General features: G+C 35.1%; 4 protein-coding genes across 6 annotated transcripts in view; 3 read left to right on the top strand and 1 right to left on the bottom strand.

Annotated features, from left to right (window-relative positions):
• Positions 1-2,131, top strand: part of LOC111782267 (cyclin-H1-1) — a gene marked incomplete in the record, with an annotated part of 6,718 nt that extends 4,587 nt beyond the window's left edge. The window contains 5 exon segments of the mRNA XM_087120324.1: positions 301-385; positions 570-658; positions 777-890; positions 1,398-1,454; positions 1,831-2,131. Coding sequence (XP_086976450.1) covers positions 301-385; positions 570-658; positions 777-858 — 256 coding nt within the window.
• A 3,750-nt stretch (positions 2,132-5,881) lies between these two features.
• LOC111781975 (dof zinc finger protein DOF3.4) lies at positions 5,882-7,160 on the top strand. Its single transcript, XM_023662727.2, has one exon. It carries the CDS (start codon positions 6,193-6,195, stop codon positions 6,949-6,951), a length of 759 nt encoding a protein of 252 aa, XP_023518495.2. The 5' UTR covers positions 5,882-6,192; the 3' UTR covers positions 6,952-7,160.
• A 1,401-nt stretch (positions 7,161-8,561) lies between these two features.
• On the top strand, positions 8,562-13,850 carry LOC111782033 (nuclear pore complex protein NUP58). Of its 3 annotated transcripts, XM_023662799.2 has the most exons (6): positions 8,563-9,013; positions 9,292-9,406; positions 10,185-10,658; positions 11,104-11,629; positions 12,790-12,830; positions 13,022-13,850. In XM_023662799.2, the coding sequence occupies exons 1-6, from the start codon at positions 8,691-8,693 to the stop codon at positions 13,061-13,063; spliced, it is 1,521 nt and encodes a 506-aa protein (XP_023518567.2). In that variant the 5' UTR covers positions 8,563-8,690; the 3' UTR covers positions 13,064-13,850. The 3 variants fall into 3 exon arrangements, with proteins under 3 accessions (XP_086975935.1, XP_086975934.1, XP_023518567.2); XM_087119809.1 differs by lacking the exon at positions 13,022-13,850 and having other exon boundaries at positions 8,562-9,013; positions 12,697-12,830; XM_087119808.1 differs by lacking the exons at positions 12,790-12,830; positions 13,022-13,850 and adding an exon at positions 11,744-12,690 and having other exon boundaries at positions 8,562-9,013; positions 11,104-11,703.
• A 1,947-nt stretch (positions 13,851-15,797) lies between these two features.
• LOC111781756 (salicylic acid-binding protein 2) lies at positions 15,798-17,112 on the bottom strand. Its single transcript, XM_023662448.2, has 3 exons — positions 16,679-17,112; positions 16,410-16,547; positions 15,798-16,335 (listed from the first exon to the last, which is right to left on the bottom strand). The coding sequence occupies exons 1-3, from the start codon at positions 17,036-17,038 to the stop codon at positions 16,054-16,056; spliced, it is 780 nt and encodes a 259-aa protein (XP_023518216.2). The 5' UTR covers positions 17,039-17,112; the 3' UTR covers positions 15,798-16,053.
• Between the last annotated feature and the right edge of the window lie 1,253 nt (positions 17,113-18,365).

Raw genomic sequence — 18,365 nt, forward strand, 5'->3', positions numbered from 1 at the left:
TTTGTTTATTTATTTTAAAACCTTGAGAAATGATGGATTTATGGATTATTTGTAATCATCCATTGACGTCTGCTAATATTTAACGATTGAACCCTTTTTATAAGTTTGGCTCTTCTTTTGGGCTTGTCTTTTTGTATGGAAGTGAAACTATGATCTTTATTTTATGCATTCATTTGTTGAAAGCTGATTGTGTTTAATAAAAGAAAAACAAATATATCTTTCCATCTTTAATTGGCAACATTCTGTTGTTTCCATCCCTTACGTGCAATGGTTCACTTATTCTTCTCAGTTCATGTGTAGGTACCTGGATAGTATTCTCTCTCGCCAAAATTCTGCACATATAATTTCTGAGCTCTATGAGCGTTTTAATTCAATTGACTCATGGGTATGAACTTGTCTTTTTCTCCAACTGATTGAATCAGTAGTCTAAAACGTATACTGTTGTAGTAGTAGGAGGAGAGTAAATTTAGCTTATTCCCTCTTTCGGAAATTTTGTATCAGTATCTCCTACGAACTTGTGGTTGTAGGCTACATTTCTAATGCGCTAGTGTGTTGTACTTTTTTTACAGATTAATAAATATGCATTCCCTTCAGAAAAGGACTTAAAGCACATCAACAGAAAATTAAAATCTTGCTGGGGACTGGGCTCCAATGACGAGTATTTTATACAAACTTGTGATATCTTGAATAGAATTAGTCTACCTCTTGCTTAGTTTAGTACCCCCTCTTATCTTGTTTCCCAGCTGCTAATTAGAAATTGCATCAAAACTTGGCAGGAGTAAAAAAAGGGAGAAGAAATCAAAGCACAAATCAAAGAAGAGTTCGAATGAAATGCAGAATATGCCTTCGCACACTTAGCTGTATGTCTGTTTTCCACCAGTTATATTTTGGTAGGCTGATACAATTATTCCATCCTGGTACTTTGTTGTCCGTTGTATTTTTAGTCTTTAAGAAGAAATAGAAAAATACAGTCAATAACCACGCGAATGAAAAAGGATAGTGGCAGCGAAACATTTATAAATTATTGTGGCATGTTATTCTAAATGAGAACTGTTGTTACTACCATTATATCTCTTTTCAACGCGTCTTCGTCTTTGAAATTATTTATAAAAAACAAAACACCTTGGATCAAATATCAAGAAACCATTCATGTTTCTCCTTATACTTCCCTCTCACGGAAAATTATCAACGCGGCTACCACCCTCTAGATCATTGAATGTTTACTAAATCATTACTTTAGTTTCTCTCTTACATCCAGTATAAAATCACTAGTCACATTGTACAGCCTCCTTAAATAATTTCACCTCTCCCGCCCGAACTCTAAATTACTCCCTCCCAAAAGAACAATGAAAGAAGCCTAGATCTTGAAGTGATTTACGTTGTCTCTTTTTTTTTAGGTACGCAAATCTCAACAGGGGACTGACAAAAAAGGAGAGCTAGGCAATTGGAAGAAGGTTAGTTTTTGAATCCCCCCCCCCCCCCCCCCCCCCCCCAAAAAAAAAAAAAAAAAAGTAATGAGATTTTGAAAGAGTAGATGCGCTGTAGTATTTTCCTGTGGTCAAAGGAAATTCCCTGTTCATATCTACATAAATTTTAGGGATGTATGAATTTAAAAAATGCAATTAAACATACCTTTCCTCTGGAATCGAAATAATGTGAAAACTGTTTTAGAAATATAGAAATGAGCATGGCACATTATTTTGTTTTCTTTGCCTCAGAGTGTTCACAAATTAAGTTTAGATCCTGCGTGTAAAGTGAAGAACATTGTAGGCTTCTTGGTGGTACTCTTAGCCACCCATGCTTCTGCTGACAATATTTTCTTTCATACAGGCAACTCAACCTTCGCGTTGGTTAGTGGGTTTTCTGCATGAAACCGATATCCTTAAGCGGCGTTCAATATGAAAATATGGAAAAGGAAAACATCATATCAAGCACTGAGAAAATTTGCCCCCTCTTTGGTACTCATTCTCTGATTTTATTCTTTTCTTCAGTCAGCGATATTTCTGGTCAGTAACCAAGTAATTTCTGCCGTGTAATGATAACATTACGACAAAATTTTGAATTTTAGACTTATTCTCTGTCTTGGATTTTATTTCTCATTTTGTTCTCTCAATTGAAGAGCTTTTTCATACATCTTTTCCTTCGGAATGCGGGAGGAAGTCCCATCTTCCTAATTCTAATTCTCCTTTTGGTTCTATTCTAATCTCTTTCCTTGTTGAATAAGAAAAGAGAGAGAAACAAATGAAACTTACACACAATTATTCTTGTGTTCTGGATTTCATATGGTTAAAATGACTACTCTTTTGTGTTCTCTTTTTGTTTTTTAATAGCAAAGTTCCTGAAGTAGTTCTTTCTTTTATCATTTGTGATTTAGAGGTTAAAGAGTGTTGTAAGGCTGTAAGAGAAAGAGGAAAAAGATGGGGGAAGACCAAAAGAAACAAAAACTAAATCCAAAAGTTGCCCCTCAATCATGAAAACTTGTAGGAACTGTATTGGGTTCTGGTGAGACGGCATCTTATAGCATTATATGATTAAGAGCCAAGAAATTTAGTGGTACAAATCATTTTGACTGAGATGGAGCAATGATTTTTACAGTACGTAGAAACATTGTATTTGAATTATAGATGTTGTTCTTCTTAGTTGTTCTTGTCTTAGCAGCAACAAGGCTTAGGCTTTTGAGTGTTCGAGTAAGGGTAGATTTATGAAACTTGGAGTTGGAAGAAGTGTGATGTATAAGTTAAAGCAGTAATAAGAAGTAGAAGTTAATGAAGAAATGGTAGTGGTAGGTGGTGGAGTGCGGAGTGGGGAGTGTGGAGTGTGGAGATCCCAAAAAAGGGGAGAAGATCTATGGAGATGCAAAGAAGCATATAAGAAAATCCAAAAAAGGAATAATGTATGAACAGAAAATGCCAAAAACAAAAACGATGATAAAGCTAAGAAGAAATGTCAGTGAGAGCCACCGAATACCACAGAAAGGAATCACTCCCAACACAAACAGAACAAACATCTTTCTTTCTTTACATTTCCTGAAAGCGACATTTGATTGGTTGGTTTAGACAATCCTCTCATCTTTTTCTTTTTCATTTCTCCCCAAAACCCATTTCTCCATTTTCCCCTAAACCCCCCATTGCCCTCACCTCTCACCCCTCTCTCTCTCTCTCTCTCTCTCTCTCTCTCTCTCTCTCTCTCTCTCTCTCTCTCTCTCTCTCTCTCTCTCTCTCTCTTATCCACCTTCTCTGTGTGTCTTAATAATAGATACTGCAAGCTATACTACCATGGTCTCTTTAAAAAATCTCTCCTTGGGTTAGTGGGTGTCCAACCAAATGAAATTTCTTACCCTAAATTCATACTAGATATGTTTTTAGTAGCTACTAAATATGTGGGTTTTAATTCCATCTCCAATAATGTGACTGCTTCTTAATAACAGTTAGATAAATATTTTGCACACATTACGATGGCCTCTTTGAAGAGTTTCTTGTGGGGTACTTGAAATCTCTTACCCTAAATTCAAACTGTATATTTAGGAGTTTAAATTCTAATTTATAATTTGTGGTTGAAATTATAAATTAAAATGTGAGAATAATTTTTTTTTTTTTAATTAGAGAGGGGGGAGAGACGTGAGAGAGAGGAATCTGATATGGACATGACGGGGCCGAAATCAGAGGGGAAACACCCAATTATTGCTCCCCACGCTGCCCGACATTACATGATTCTGTCTCTTTACTCTCTCTCTTTCATTTTCATTTCTACCACTTTATTTATTTATTTATTTATTTATTTCATGTTTTCCTTTCACATAAATTAAATTGAATACGTATATTATTGTTGAATTAAACCACGTGGCATTATTGAGTTTTTGCAATTTTGTTATTAATTATCCAAAATAATTGCAGTTACATTCTATATGAGTTCAATTCCATTCTAGCCGGTAAACTTTTTTAAGTTGGATTATTTAGCTATTAATTATTTTATACTTCAAAAAAAAAATCTATTACTACACCATTTGTTCGACCAGCTAAATTAAAGATATGACTTTAATATCATGTCAGGAATTACTAATTTCCACAATGGATATAGTATTCGTTACTTATAAACTCATAATTCTTCTCCTAACCAACCAACGGGAGACTCCTTTTCCAACAATTTTCAACAAATATGAATTTATTTAACAATTATATGACATTTTTAATAACATTTTATTTAAATTATTTAGCCAATAGATTTTGAATGTAATGCAACAATCAAAAGATTTAAAGTCGATATTATATGTCTTAACCATATTAACATATTAATGATTAAAATAAATGTTTACTTTAATTATTGAATAATTCTGAAGGAGGGCCAAAATAATTGTTTTTTAATTTCATAATCTATTATTATTATTATTTCAATGTCCTATTGGATAAAGTGAAGAAATAATTAAAATACAAATTCAATAATTTATTGAAGGAATGAATTTGGGGATGTATCAATGGGTAAGAATTCCATATTAATTTCGAATATAGCTTATTTGAGTTGGAGAATAAAATAAGTCAAAATCATTTAATTTATTAAATATAACACAATAATAAACCAATAAAAATAGACTACACAATCAAATATATACCAATCTCTATTTCTGTATTTATGTAATTATAGTATCAAATTCTATTATTTTTCCATAATTTAAGAATTATAGTAAATACCAATGCTACGCCATTCAAAGCTCAATTCATAGCCTTACAATTATTTTTAAATAGGCCATATTTTAAAAAATAAAATAACTTGAATAAATTATATAAAAATTAAATCGTTTTGGTGTGAGTCTGCCAAGTCCACGTAGACGGTTGAGCTATTAATTTAATAACTATACGTTTTTTAATAAATCAATAAAAATAAAAAAATAAAAAAAAAAAGAGGAAAAATCCACGCCGATCTAATAAATTAATTAATTATTATTGAAAAGGAAAAACAAGGTTTGACATGTATTAAATTCAACGTCAATTATATCCATGCATGGCCGAAATTTCACCAAAATAAGAGTGCCTATAAAAAATAAAATAAAAAATCCCACTTTTTTTTTTTTTTAATTGTGAAAATATATTTGGTTCTCTCAATAATATATTGGAACCATCTAGTTCATCCACTAGTAGCATATGTTATTTACGCTTTTCGGGGTTCAGCTGATAAGGTAACCCCACTCCTCAGTCCAACGATCCAAGCTTTTGTTGGAGCAAGAATCTTTGAATCAAAGTACTTAACACCTTCTTATACGAAATTTGTATAAACCAAGAGATAAGGCTAGAATTAGATTACCTCTTTATGATCGAAGATTTAGGAGTAAGATTTGAAAATCTTGTTCTAAATTGAGTCGCTCCACAATCGAACTTGATTAAGACTTGATTGAGTGGCTCGGGTGCAATTCTAGCACGAGAATGGCTTGAAACTTAGAAATGACAAATATGATGCTCTGATTTCTAAGAGAAATGTCTCAATTTGAAATTTGAATTACACTCCTCCACCAATTTGAATCTTAGGGTATATAGTCTCCCGACAAAAGACTTATGTGGACTGAATTTATTCTCGATCCCTTTAATCTCCACAAAAGAATATCATTTATGAAATTAAAAATAGTCCTTACTAAGATGTGTTTGAGTGGCTAAGCGACAGGTTCAAAATCAATTGAGCTCGGATTTCACTATCGACCCGTTTCAAACTTAGTATGTTAATTGACACCGGTGTTGGTTGTTGGTGGAGGTGGATTAAGGAATTTAGAAATAGTTGTAACATGGTTTTGGAAGTGAATGATATGAAAGTAAGGGGAGTACATTATTGGAGGTTGAAATAGTGGAAGAAAAAAGAGGGCAATAATAATAATATAGAGGAAGAAGGGGGAGGGAGGGAGGGAGGGAGAATAAGAGTATGAGAAAGCTGCGGCTGCCGCTGCAAATGGCAGAGAGTAGAGAGAGATTAAAAGAAGAATAGGGTTAGGCCTACGTAGCCGACCCGCAACGACCCGACCACACCTCTGAATGTTGTCCTCCTCCACAGTCCACACACACCACAACACTCCTCCTCTTAAAGCTGTTCTTGTTTTTGTCTCTCTCTTTTATCTCTTCCCCTTATAATCCCCAATTCCCCCCCTTCCCCCTCTCTGCATTTTCAAATTACCCTCTTCCTTCTTCCAATTTCTCTTCAATTTCTCTCGATTCGATGCCTTCAGACGCCGCCGACCACCTCAAGACCGCCACCAAGCCCCTTGCCTCTGGCGGCCTTTGCCCTCCTCCGGAACAAGAGCACCTCCCTTGCCCACGTTGTGATTCCACTAACACCAAGTTCTGTTACTATAATAACTATAATTTCTCTCAGCCCAGGCATTTCTGTAAGTCCTGTCGCCGTTATTGGACCCATGGTGGGACCCTTCGCGACATTCCCGTTGGCGGTGGCAGCCGGAAGAATGCCAAGCGTTCTCGTACCTGCATTCCCGCGGCGGCGGCGGCGGCGGCGGCGACGTCGGTTGTTTCTTCTTCATCTGGGTCTTTGACTAATTCTGTTTCTCAGCTCGATCATCACTCGTTGCCGGCGACTCCGTTTCTGGTGCCGCTCGTCGGTGGCCACAGTGGAGGACTGCAGTTCGGCGGCGGCGGAGGAGGGGAGTTGAAGGCTGGTGGGAATATGTGTGGGAGCTTTACGTCGTTGTTGAACAATCACGCGCCAGGGTTTTGGAGTTTGGGCGGGTTCGGGCTTGGACTCGGGTCTGGGTTCGAAGATGTGGGCTATGGAGCGGCTAGTTCTAGGGTGGCTTGGCCGTTTCTCGGTCTGGGAGACGGCAGTACTGGAGTCGGCGGCCACGGCGGAGCGGCGAACACGTGGCAGTTTGAGAATGGAGACGCCGCCGGTTTTGTGGGGGCTGCTGATTGTTTGTCTTGGCCGGAATTGGCAATTTCCACTCCAGGAAATGGGCTCAAATAAATATTTTTAAAAAGATTTTTAGTTTTTTCTTTTTGGGTTGGTGAAAAAAATGTGGGTTAAAAGGTTAAATTTCTGTGTTATGGAGGGGTAAAATTAGAAACTTTTTTTTTTCCTTTTCTTTTTTTGATGTCTCCGAACTTTGTGGTGCGTTAAATTTTCTTCCTTTATTTTTTCTTTTGTTATTATAAATATGTACTGTAATTTTATTAGCTGCGAACAGTCCCTCCGTTAAATTACAAAATTTACCGTTTCCGGCTCAAATATGAACCGTTCTAGAGCTAGAAAATATACAATATCTCTCTCAGAATTAATCATATAGTTTTAATTTGGAACATTGGGGTGTGTCAGATATTCATAATTATTTGGGAATTTTTACATTAATTATGGACAAGTTATTGGTTGAGATGTAGTAAATGAATGGCAAAACTTAGGCCTCCAATAAATGTAATCCATATATCGATCAAAATGTGGATTCAATTTTTACATTAAAAATGTCAATAAAATATTGATATATTGATAAAAATTAACGTATATTAATCATTATATATATATAAATGGTATTTTTTTTTTCATGATGAGTAGTGTTGATGATCCAAGGCAGATTTTTAATTTGATTCTTAATTTATTTATTGTGACAAATAAATGAATTCACTAAGTGAATTAGTGAGTAATTATTAAAAAAATAAATGATTTTATGCATTGAATAAAAAATATGATAGCATGTTAAAAAATAAATAATTGACTCAAATCTACGACAGATTGTCGTAAAGAAATAATAAGAAACAATATACAATTTAATTAGTAAAATTTAAAAATTAAAAAAATATTAAATGAGATCTAAAATTTATATATTTTTAAAATTATATCTATTTTGCCACTATAAAAGGTAAAAGTCTCAAATTCTTTTCTTATTTTCATGTATTTGAACTACGAACAGAAAAAAAAAATATAATGAAGTGATTATTACGGAATAATAATACACTCTATAGTTGTTAGTACGATGAGCTAAGAAATAAATGAAGCCAAAGTTGAGATATTTAATGTCGGTATTTAATGGACATGAATTATTAGAATTAGGCAGGAAAAAGTAAAAAATAAAAATAAAAATAAATAAATACACAATTACCTAATTAATTTGTTTGGAAAAATTTATTCTGACTGTTTGCACAGTCGACATAGAATGAACGACTTGTCGACTGGCAACTCAATGATATTGTAATGAATTTTATAGATCTGATAAATTTATACTTTCTTTTAATTTGATAACGTTTATTATTTTTCATTATTACTTCGAAAATAATTTTAATTTATTCCATTTAATTTTAATTTTAATTTTTGGATAAATTTGCAACCGGTAAAATATTTATAGCTCATCAATTTATTTGATATTTTATAATACTTTTATTCGGCATTTTTAGAAATATATTTTGTTTTATTTTAAGCCCATCTCATTCTTTCAGCTATTAAATGATTTTATTTATTTATTTATTTTATTTTGCCAAAAAAAAAGAAAAAGGAAGTGGGCCAAATCAGAAAAGACTCACATATGGGCTGGGCCCATTGAAGGTTCGATCCAGATCCAATTACAGACGAAAAGCATGGTGGAAATTTTGAAACGAAGTTGTGCTCTCACTTTTCCCTCTCTAGGGTTTTGGAAGAGGTTTCGCCATTTCCCACTCCTAAATCCAAGTGTCTGAACTGAACCAGTTTCAGGTAGACGAAGCAATTTCAGAATTATAATGGCGTTTTCTCTGTTCTCAACTCCGCAATCACAGCAGCCGCAGCAGTTATTTCAATCGCAGCCTCAATCACAACCACAACTTTTTCAGCAGAGCAGCTCATTGTTCTCCCAGCAGCCGCAACAATTTCAACTGCAGCAGCAACAACAACAACTGCAGCAGCAGCAGCAACAACAACAACAGCAGCAGCAACAGCAGTTAATGCAGCAGCAACAGCAACAGCAGCAGTTGTTCATTTTTACAAACGATAAGGCTCCTGCAAGTTATGGTACTAAGTGGGCTGATCTCCATCCTGACTCGCAGAAAATTCTCCTTCAGATCGAGTATGTTCTTGTCGACTCTCTTTGAAACTTGTTGCATAATCTTGGTTTTTGCTTAATTGTACGGGTAGAAGTTTAAAGATCTTGTGCAAGAATAGTATTTTCTGTCTTTCATGGTTTTCTGCCAAAAATGTTTCTTCGTGCTCAAGCAGAATTCTTGGACATTTTATTTAGTGTTAGCTTTCCCTTTTATCAGTCCTCATCTTCTTGTTTACATTTAGGCTTCCAACGCTCTACAATTTTCCATATTATGTGGCTATTTATATACTCTGTCCCTTCAGGGAACGAATTTTGGAGTATCGGGATGAGAGCCAGAGACTGGATCAGTGTAGTCGCCTCTACGATTCTTCAGTTTCTAACGATGGGTTTGAGCTCGATGCTAGTCGAATTGTTCAGGTTACTTTTGACATTAATGAGATTGCTTTTTTATTTCCTTTCGACTTTACGTCGAATAATTATTGGAAAGTTGAGCTTACTGATAATATATTTATGGGTACTGAGATATACATGGGAAAATGCAGCAGCTCGGTCAATTTTGCACATTAATGTCACTACAATGCCGTATGAGTAATTGATAGTTGGTATATTGTTTGGTGTATTAGGTTCATAATCACATTCAACAGTATTCCTAAAGCTTGCTTCTTATCTTTTCTGTAACATTTGGGATAATTTAATACATGCTTTATATGGGCAATGAAAAGTTACGGAGGAGAAAACAAATTGGTAGTTGGATTTCTCAAGAACTTGTTTAAATTGATTCAGAGGTTCTCAACACGTTCCTCTTTGGCTCTTCCCTTACTCTAATGAATTAATAAGTGATACGTTACTTGGAATAAAGATATATTTTCGATGGATTTGGAAGGAGGCATCTTATTCCAAAAACAAACATTGAGGGCGGACCCTTCTATCCCTTCATTTTCTGTTGGAAAAGGTGGTTTTGTTCCTGTTGTAGCCGAAGGGAGAAAGGTTCAGATGAAACCTGCTACATGTATCTTAATGTTCAACCTTTAAAGCATCTTAGATAAATTATTTTTTTTTGAGTACCGTAATATTTAATTGCACATCCATCAACCACAAGAATGCTATTTGAACTGTCCCAAGTCTAACACACAATTATTGATTTTTATATTGTAAAATTATGGGGTTATTGAAATTATTGCATATTCCATATCAGGAACTTGGGGGAATTAGTACGTCTACAGAACATCAAAAAGTGCTGCTTCAAGAGCTGATGACTTCTGTGAAAGGGATGCTTTGGAATACAGAAGTTGCCATTCGTTCTTTCATGATGATACGCCCAAGGTTCCTTCATCAGAGTACTGGAGGTGCTACAAATTCTGCTGCGCCAACACAGGTTCCTGGAGTAACATCGCCACTAGGTTCCAGCGTTCAACCAACATCCACCTCAATCGTGCCAGTTTTTGATTTCTACAGTGGTCTCCCAAAAAAACCTTCTCCATTTTTGCAGCAAACTGTTTCAAGATTTGAGAAGTATCTCGGTGAGTGCCGCCAGTGGATTGAAGAGTTAGAGCAACTCCTTGTCCAAGAGTCTAATCGGAGTGCTTCCAATTCTGGCTCCTCATTGTTTCATTCGCTTCCTAAAATCATGTCAAATGTGCATGAATTCTTCATTCACGTAGCTGCTAAGGTAGGAGAAATCTTGTCCTTTAATGGTCATTAATTTTAAATAATGTAGTGGGCCACTTTTGAAATGTTTGTCCTATAGATTCAGATATTCTTCAATTAGGTTGTCGATGTATGTCACTGATGTGAAAATACCTGGTTTATTTAAGGGATCTTGATTGCTGATAGGGATTGTAATAAGTTGTCTTTAAGTTGGTTAGGGGACAGTGATGGTAAGTATGTAATGTAAATTTGAGGTTGCTTTTTGGTATTGAGTTTGACTTGGACTAGTATAGCTTGCTTGGAAACAAAGTCTAAAATTGTTTTAAGTGCTGGTTTTTAAGTTCGGAAGATTTCAGAGTGTGAAAATCCTTCAACTTATCCACATGCACCTGATCTCACAGTAGAAAGTAGGATGCTAGATATGCACATTCTTATAACTAACGGCATGTTAAAAAATTATTCCTCAGGTTGAGAGTTTTCATCAGTACATTGACTCAATGAAGGCAGCTTATCTTGCTGATCAGCGTCGCAGAGGGGATGTAAATAATCCATTTCTTGAGGCTGATCGAAGGGAAACTGCACGCCAAGAAGCAGTAGCTAAGAGGGCACATCCGACTTTACATTTGCCTGCAAATTCACAACCATCAACTCAAGCTACTGGAGTACTTGCCAGCTCAGGTAATCATGGTGCATCAACAGCCCCACAATCGTCTACAGTAGCCACACCAGCTTCTTCCGCAGGTGGATTGTCCCTTTTCAGTACACCCTCTGCTCCAGCTACTGCATCATCTTCTCTGTTCATGACACCAACAGCGTCTGTTCAAACATCCTCTCTGTTTAGTTCATCTGGTGCAGCAGCTCCCACATCACTTTTTGGCTCGTCCTCTGCACCATTGTTTAGTTCTGCCAATACTCCCTTTGGCAGCACCGCTCCATCTTTTGGGCAATCTGCTTCTGCAGGAGGTTCATTATTTTCGACACCCTTTGCTTCTGGTAATTTCTTGACATTTTTTGTTTGCAATATATTTCTTCGTAGTATTTAACTAATTGTTTATTTCTAGTAGTTAATCACTGGTTATCTATTTTTATCCCATTATGTTATAAAACATCACTGGTTATCTATTTTTATCCCATTATGTTATAAAACATGTGTTTGGGATGTTTTGGGAAACTTACAAAAAAAAAAAAAAAAAAAAAAAAAAAAAAAAAATTCCACAAACTATGATGATCCCGTCTAATATGAAGGCAATTTTATAGCTAGATATATTATTAGGGTATCAACAGTATATTAGTAATTAACTTTAGGAGTTTGTTATTAGGTATCAATTATAAATAGATGACTGGGAGGAGAAGGAGGTAGGCATTGGTTTTGTTGGTTTAGGCTTGAGTGGAGAGGGAAGCTCCAGTACCTTGAATTAGTTTGGAGTAATTATTCTATCTTTTTTCCTTTCAGTATATTTCAGCTATTTCAGCATGTTATATTTAATTTAACGCATATCATATCCCCATGTAATATTATTAGTATTAACTCTTTTTGTTAGTGACCGTTCTGCAAAGTATGATAGCATTCTATCTCATAACTTTTAATAGAATTTTCAATTCTAGTAGCCTTTTTTGTTCTTAACTTATTTATGCGGTGCTTTGTAGTTTTATTTATCTTGAGACCCTTCGGAACAATGGTTGCTCCTTGCATTTGAACAAGCTTGTTTCTGTACAAATTGTTAATGTGATATAATGCTTACAATTATCCTATCTTGGCCCAACAGTCAATGAGATAAGTTTTGATAAGAGAAATTGTATGGGTGTGGGTTCGAAGATTGATAGTAGCAAATCAGTACATCTTTTTCAAATATATATATATATATGTTATATCTTTTTCTCTTTTCTTTTTCTTTTCAAATGTTAGAAAGCTGGATGGAGATAAAATTACTTCAAGCACATGTAAATTAGCTTAAACACGTGTGGTTGTGGGAAATAGATTAAATGATTTGGCATGATTTCCTTATCGTTATTACTTACAAGAACGTGTCTGATTTGAGTTTTTAATTGACTTGACATAGGAGGAATATATGTTATTTAATGTTGGTACGTTCCCCAGTTACCGGTTGCCAGATGGGATCAGTTTATAACCATGACTTGTACTGTTTTCATAGGTGCTGCAACAGGATCTGGGGCTAGCTTTGGGGCAACTTCGGTGAGTTAAAAATTTCTCCTATTATGTTTCTGTTCTTCGTTTTATTACCTTCATGGTGTTTCTTTGGCATTTCTGCTAATGAATCCGAATGAAGATCTATTGGGGATGTATGGGGCTACGTGTATATGCGGGAAATATAAGTCTCATGCTTGGTACATGCGAGCTATATAACCCATCTTATTTTATTGCAGAAATCGTCAAAGCCAAAGTCCCGAACTGCTCGGCGCTACTAGTCATAAATGACCATGTAAGATTATTATTACCAGCTACAAGTAACAACCGATGGAAAAACAGCCAAGGATTACGAGACATATCTGGCATATCTTCGAGGAAAGGCCAATTTCTTAATCATTGACAGTTCTATATCAGATTATTCTACATGCAGTAAAAAGCCTTAAGGTATCTGACGCTTTCTTCCGAAGTTGAAGGAAATTGGAACGTTTTCGCAAAACAAACCTGCTGCTATGGCTGATTGTTTTATGAAAGATAAACATCCTGCTACGGCTCATATGTTTTCTGAAAGAGAGCGGTGAGGCGATATGAGAATTCTGTAACTCTGTAGAATACAACATAGGTATGATGGATGTCTTATGAAAACTCGATGTTTTTCTGGTGATGCGATTAGTTAGGGAGGAACAGTATTAATCTTGTCATTGTTGGTGGCCTGCTGTACAAAAAAATCGACTTGCGGTTGCAGGAAACAGCTCGAGTGTTTATCAGATATTCTTCTTGGACCAGTGGCTGCATCTCTGAGCCGCCATCAGGACTGGCATGTTTACCTTTGAATGAAAGGGTATATATAACGTCTCTACAGCATGTTTAAAATTGTTCACTTGAATTATTCTCATCTGCATTCTTCTCTGAAGGAATTTGACTGAAAAATTGTGTACCGAATTTTTGGTGATTTTCCATTTCTTAACCTTTTTTCTTTAAATTCATGTCATGTCTCCATTGTAATGACATTTTGCAATTTCATTGTGTAGTGAATTTTTGTTGGGTTTTCCTCCCTTCTTTAACTAATGCCACCACTTTTGGTAATTTCTGCTTCAACTGTGAAATTATGAAATGAATGGTAAGGAATTAATTATTGTATAGAGAGGGAGAGAATTGACTGAAAACCATTGTCGTAAATTAGCAGCAGGGTGATTTTATTATTAAAACTTGAAAGAAGATCGAAATGCATCACCCATTTAAGTGTGGTTTTGAGCTACCTGAAGAAAACACTTGAAAACTTGGAGAGGCTTTTTTGATTCTGGTGAACCAAATTCATTGCTGCCACTCAAAAATCAATCAAAATCCATTTAGGAGAACAATTGGAAAAAAAGAAAGGGGAGAGCTGATAGAGGTCCTTGGCCATGCATTCGGGGCCAAACAAAAATGAAGTTAAAGGTTCATCTGCTGTTGTGGTTTCATAAGAAGAAAACTGGGTGTCCAGCCAAGTCAAGATCCCTTGGGAGCTCTCTGCAGGAACTTCAAGATAAACAAACAAGAAACAGAACTGTTAAAAGAAAAAAAATCTCTGTATGCTGGCGAGATGAGTATATATTTACCTGATCTATAAGACATAAGAACGCTTGTGGTGGGTATCAGGAGCAAAGGCTGGAACTTCTCCATGGCCACAGCCAAGCGGCTTGATATTGTACCAGGTCCATGCTCCATGACAAGCCCCATGAACCAATACAAAATGCCTCTGCTCCATGTGATCGAGGCAGAGATTGACAGTGACATATTATTGAGATGTGTAAAGAGTTGAAGATTTTACAACGACAAAACTTAGTTGAAACAAAGAAATTTGTTTTAAGTTGGGGGACAAATGAAGAAAAAGACATTGCAATAGAAAAAACAAAGAACAAAAGAACAAAAACGTGAGGTTGACAAAGAAGAGGTGATAAATGTCCAACATCAGACCAAGGGTACCACGTTGTTCATTGATGCAGGTTTTCGAACAAAAGTACAAAGCCCAACAATATTAGGTCCGGACACATTAATCGACAGCTGACTGTTAAGGATATTTAGTATAAATTATAGTTTACCATATATATTATATTTGATATTTTATTATAAGGCAAATATCTAATATTTGCCTTATTACTATATGTATCTTTTTCGTTATTTCCATTTATTACTATTTCTACCTCTCGTAATTTATTTGATTATAAATAAGATAATCAAACCCAATGTTTTGGAGAGGGTTTGGAAATAGTGGCATGTGATCAGCTCCATTATATTGCCATTTCCACAGGTCTCCATCATCCACTTCCCGATCATTTTGTCCTCATCGTAGATCTTTTTCTCCCTAAATTTCTCTGATTTTGACAGTTCTTCTCTCAAGAGTCACCCTTCTATCACCGAGCCTTTGCCAAACCTAGATCCTAATTATGATGGGATATTTGAGGATTTTGGAGGTTTTGTGGAAGCACGTTGTTTTTATTTTTTGTTTGGAGCATTGAATCTTGAATTGAGAGAAATTGTAACCATTTAAAAAAAAAAAAAAAAAAAAACTAGAAATTAAAAAAGAGGTTGTCCCAAATCAGTTAACTCGAACATAAGAACGAGGTCCCCCTCGACTTAGTTGAGTCACAAAGATTCTTGACAGTTTGTGGAGCCAATAGGAGAATATATTTATGTATACCATGTCGTATGATACATAATACCTCTAAATGATATGTTATGCATATCATGTTAGCATGATTACTTCAAAATTATGAAATACTAGTACACACGTGTGTTTTCATGAAAGTTACGTTTATAAAAGAACGAATATACAACTTGCACCATACATTTATGTTAGGATAGGTGCATTTATCTTCAAATCGTAGTGGTTTAGTTAGTTGAGTTTTTTTTTATTTTTTATTTTATTTATGCTATTTCCTTGATGGTATATAAATGGATGGTATGAACTTTTTTGGCGCATATTATAGTAACACCTTGGATATAAGATGGATATCATAGACGAACTTACACGCATGCCCAATCATGGATCATATCATAAAATCACAAACCCCAAATTAAGGAAGACGTACAGAACTATAAAAGATATGGTAAATAACAAGTTTTAGGTACTGAAAGGAACACACTGACATGCATTCCCAATAATGAACCAAGCACTCCATAGCATAACATGCCAAACCCAACATTTAGAGAAACTTGCAGAACTATAGAACATTTATTATTATTGCCTTCCGTTTCATTTATTTCAGAGGCGTTGGAAGTAAAAACTGGATTAGGCGCAGCTGACAGCAACCTGAAGGAGACAGTGGAGAAGCTGGCGAGGCTTGCAAAACATGGGCATGTGATCAGACCCGTTTATTTCCATCACATTTTCAATCCCACTGTTGTGGATCATCCACTTTTGGAACTCCTCTGGGATTCCTTTGTCTTCAGTACAAACGATGTATACTTTCTTCACGGATCCATAGTTTTGCTTGGAAAAATTGTTTGCCTTTGACAAGTCTTGCATGAACAATGAACTTGGCCTCAGAAGACTCGGCCCCAGTGCTAAATCCTGATATATATGATAAACTATAATTTAGTACAAAATATTTTTAACGAATGTAGTAGGCAAAGAAAGAGAGAAACCTCGGGAGGGGAGAGTTGGTAGAGCTTCTTGGCCACGAAATTGGGTCCGAAAAACATTGATGTTGAAGGCTCAGCTTCGTTTCCATAAGGACTAAACTGAGTGTCTAGCCAAGCTTCCATGGGGGTTTGCTCATTGTACTTGCATCAACACAAAATTTTGAGTTTTGGGTCATCCAAAGATTCAACCTTTATTCTTTAAAAGTTTAGAATAGATTCTTTTGAATGCTCTGTAATCAACTTCTTGATTAGACTATAAAAGTAATAGGTACCTGATCTAGGACATAGGAAGGCTTGTGGTTAGTGTCAGGGACAAAGGCTGCCACGAAAACAGAGGCAGCTATCTTGTCCGGGAACCTGTCCATAGCCACAGCCAAGTTGAAGCCGCCAAGGCTATGACCCACCAATATCACCTTTTGATTTGGAGGAAGACAGGCCATGAACTTCAACAAAGGCTCAGAGTAGTCTACAATGGAGTGCACATCTTGGATGACCTTCCTGTGGATGCCCGAGGCAGCCATGTCCAGCAGCGTTACACGGTGGCCAGCAGCCTCGAGCAGGGGCTTGATCTTGAACCAGCACCAAGCTCCATGGCAAGCTCCGTGGACTAATACAAAATGCTTTTGCTCCATTTGAGTCAGAGTCTCTTCCAAAAATTATGTTCGGGTTGAACGTAGAGGACTTGCCAAAGTCTTGGTGGCTACAAGTCACGGTGGATCTAATTATAGCTTTTTGAGAAGCAGCCTAGGTGGTCAAAGAAGACACTTAATTATGCAGGACCCCACACTCGATCCTATCCAATTGTTGTAAGATCAATCGCACTCACACACCTGTAAACAAACATTAAACAAAGAAGCTCAAAGATTTACGTGGTCCAGAAGAAAGAAATTCACCAATATCTACGAGTGATAATCAATCAGTATAAACAAAGTGTTTACCGGTGAATAACTAATTCTCAAGCTACAAAGTCTCTCAACAAAAGTTCCTCCTCATTGTCAAATACAAAATATCTCCGACTTCAATAAATTGACTCTACACTTAAAAAAAAATATATATATAAAAAATTAATATTCTTATTTAATCAAAATTAAATAATATTTACGACAATTTAGTCTAGCAGTATCTAGCAGTTGTCGAAACTAGATACGGGCGTTAATAGAAAAAACAAACTTGTAATGGACAGATGTGCAAAATTAAATAATAATAATAATAAATAGAAGGACAAGAGTTGATTGCACTGAACAAAATACAAGAAATTAATTAATTAATTAATTAAATTAAAATTTAAAGTATGCTTGTAAAAATAAAAAAATAATAAAATAATAAAAAAAAGAAAAGTGATGGGTATTATTTTCTCAAAATTAAAATATATTCGCAGGTCACGTCTTTGAAAATCCGATTTTAAAAAGTTAAAATCGGATTGTGGAAATCATGGATATTATATAAATCACTATCATTTGGATTATTCGAAGTTATTTAATGAAAAATATACATTATATAAATTAACAATTAATTAAATAAATATTTTCTCTTTATAATTGGTTTGTTTATTTGTGAATAATTAAAAGCGCTTTTGCTTGAATTATAAGTAAAGTTATTTAGTTATTATAGTTTTTAAATTATAATTAGTTGACATCATTTAATAAAAACTTCATATAAGAATTATTTAGAAAGATTTTTATCACATGGTAGATACTATTTATGAAGATTTATTAAATTATAAAAATAAAACTCCAATTAGAATTAAGTTTTAACTTTCTTCAAAGAATAAATTTACATTTTATCAATCTTTTTTGGCTCTCTCAAGCTATTGGGTCTATTATTCTAACCATTAACTAATATCAATAATTGCGTTTTTTTGTTCAATTATCCAATTTCGTGAGAACACGCCACCTTTCAATTAAATTAATGGGTTTATATAGATTAATTGAATTCCCCATTAAAATAGAAAATAAGCAC

Source organism: Cucurbita pepo, chromosome 19 (assembly GCF_057944985.1).
Source record: "Cucurbita pepo subsp. pepo isolate OVF chromosome 19, ASM5794498v1, whole genome shotgun sequence".
NCBI classification, from domain to species: Eukaryota; Viridiplantae; Streptophyta; class Magnoliopsida; order Cucurbitales; family Cucurbitaceae; genus Cucurbita; species Cucurbita pepo.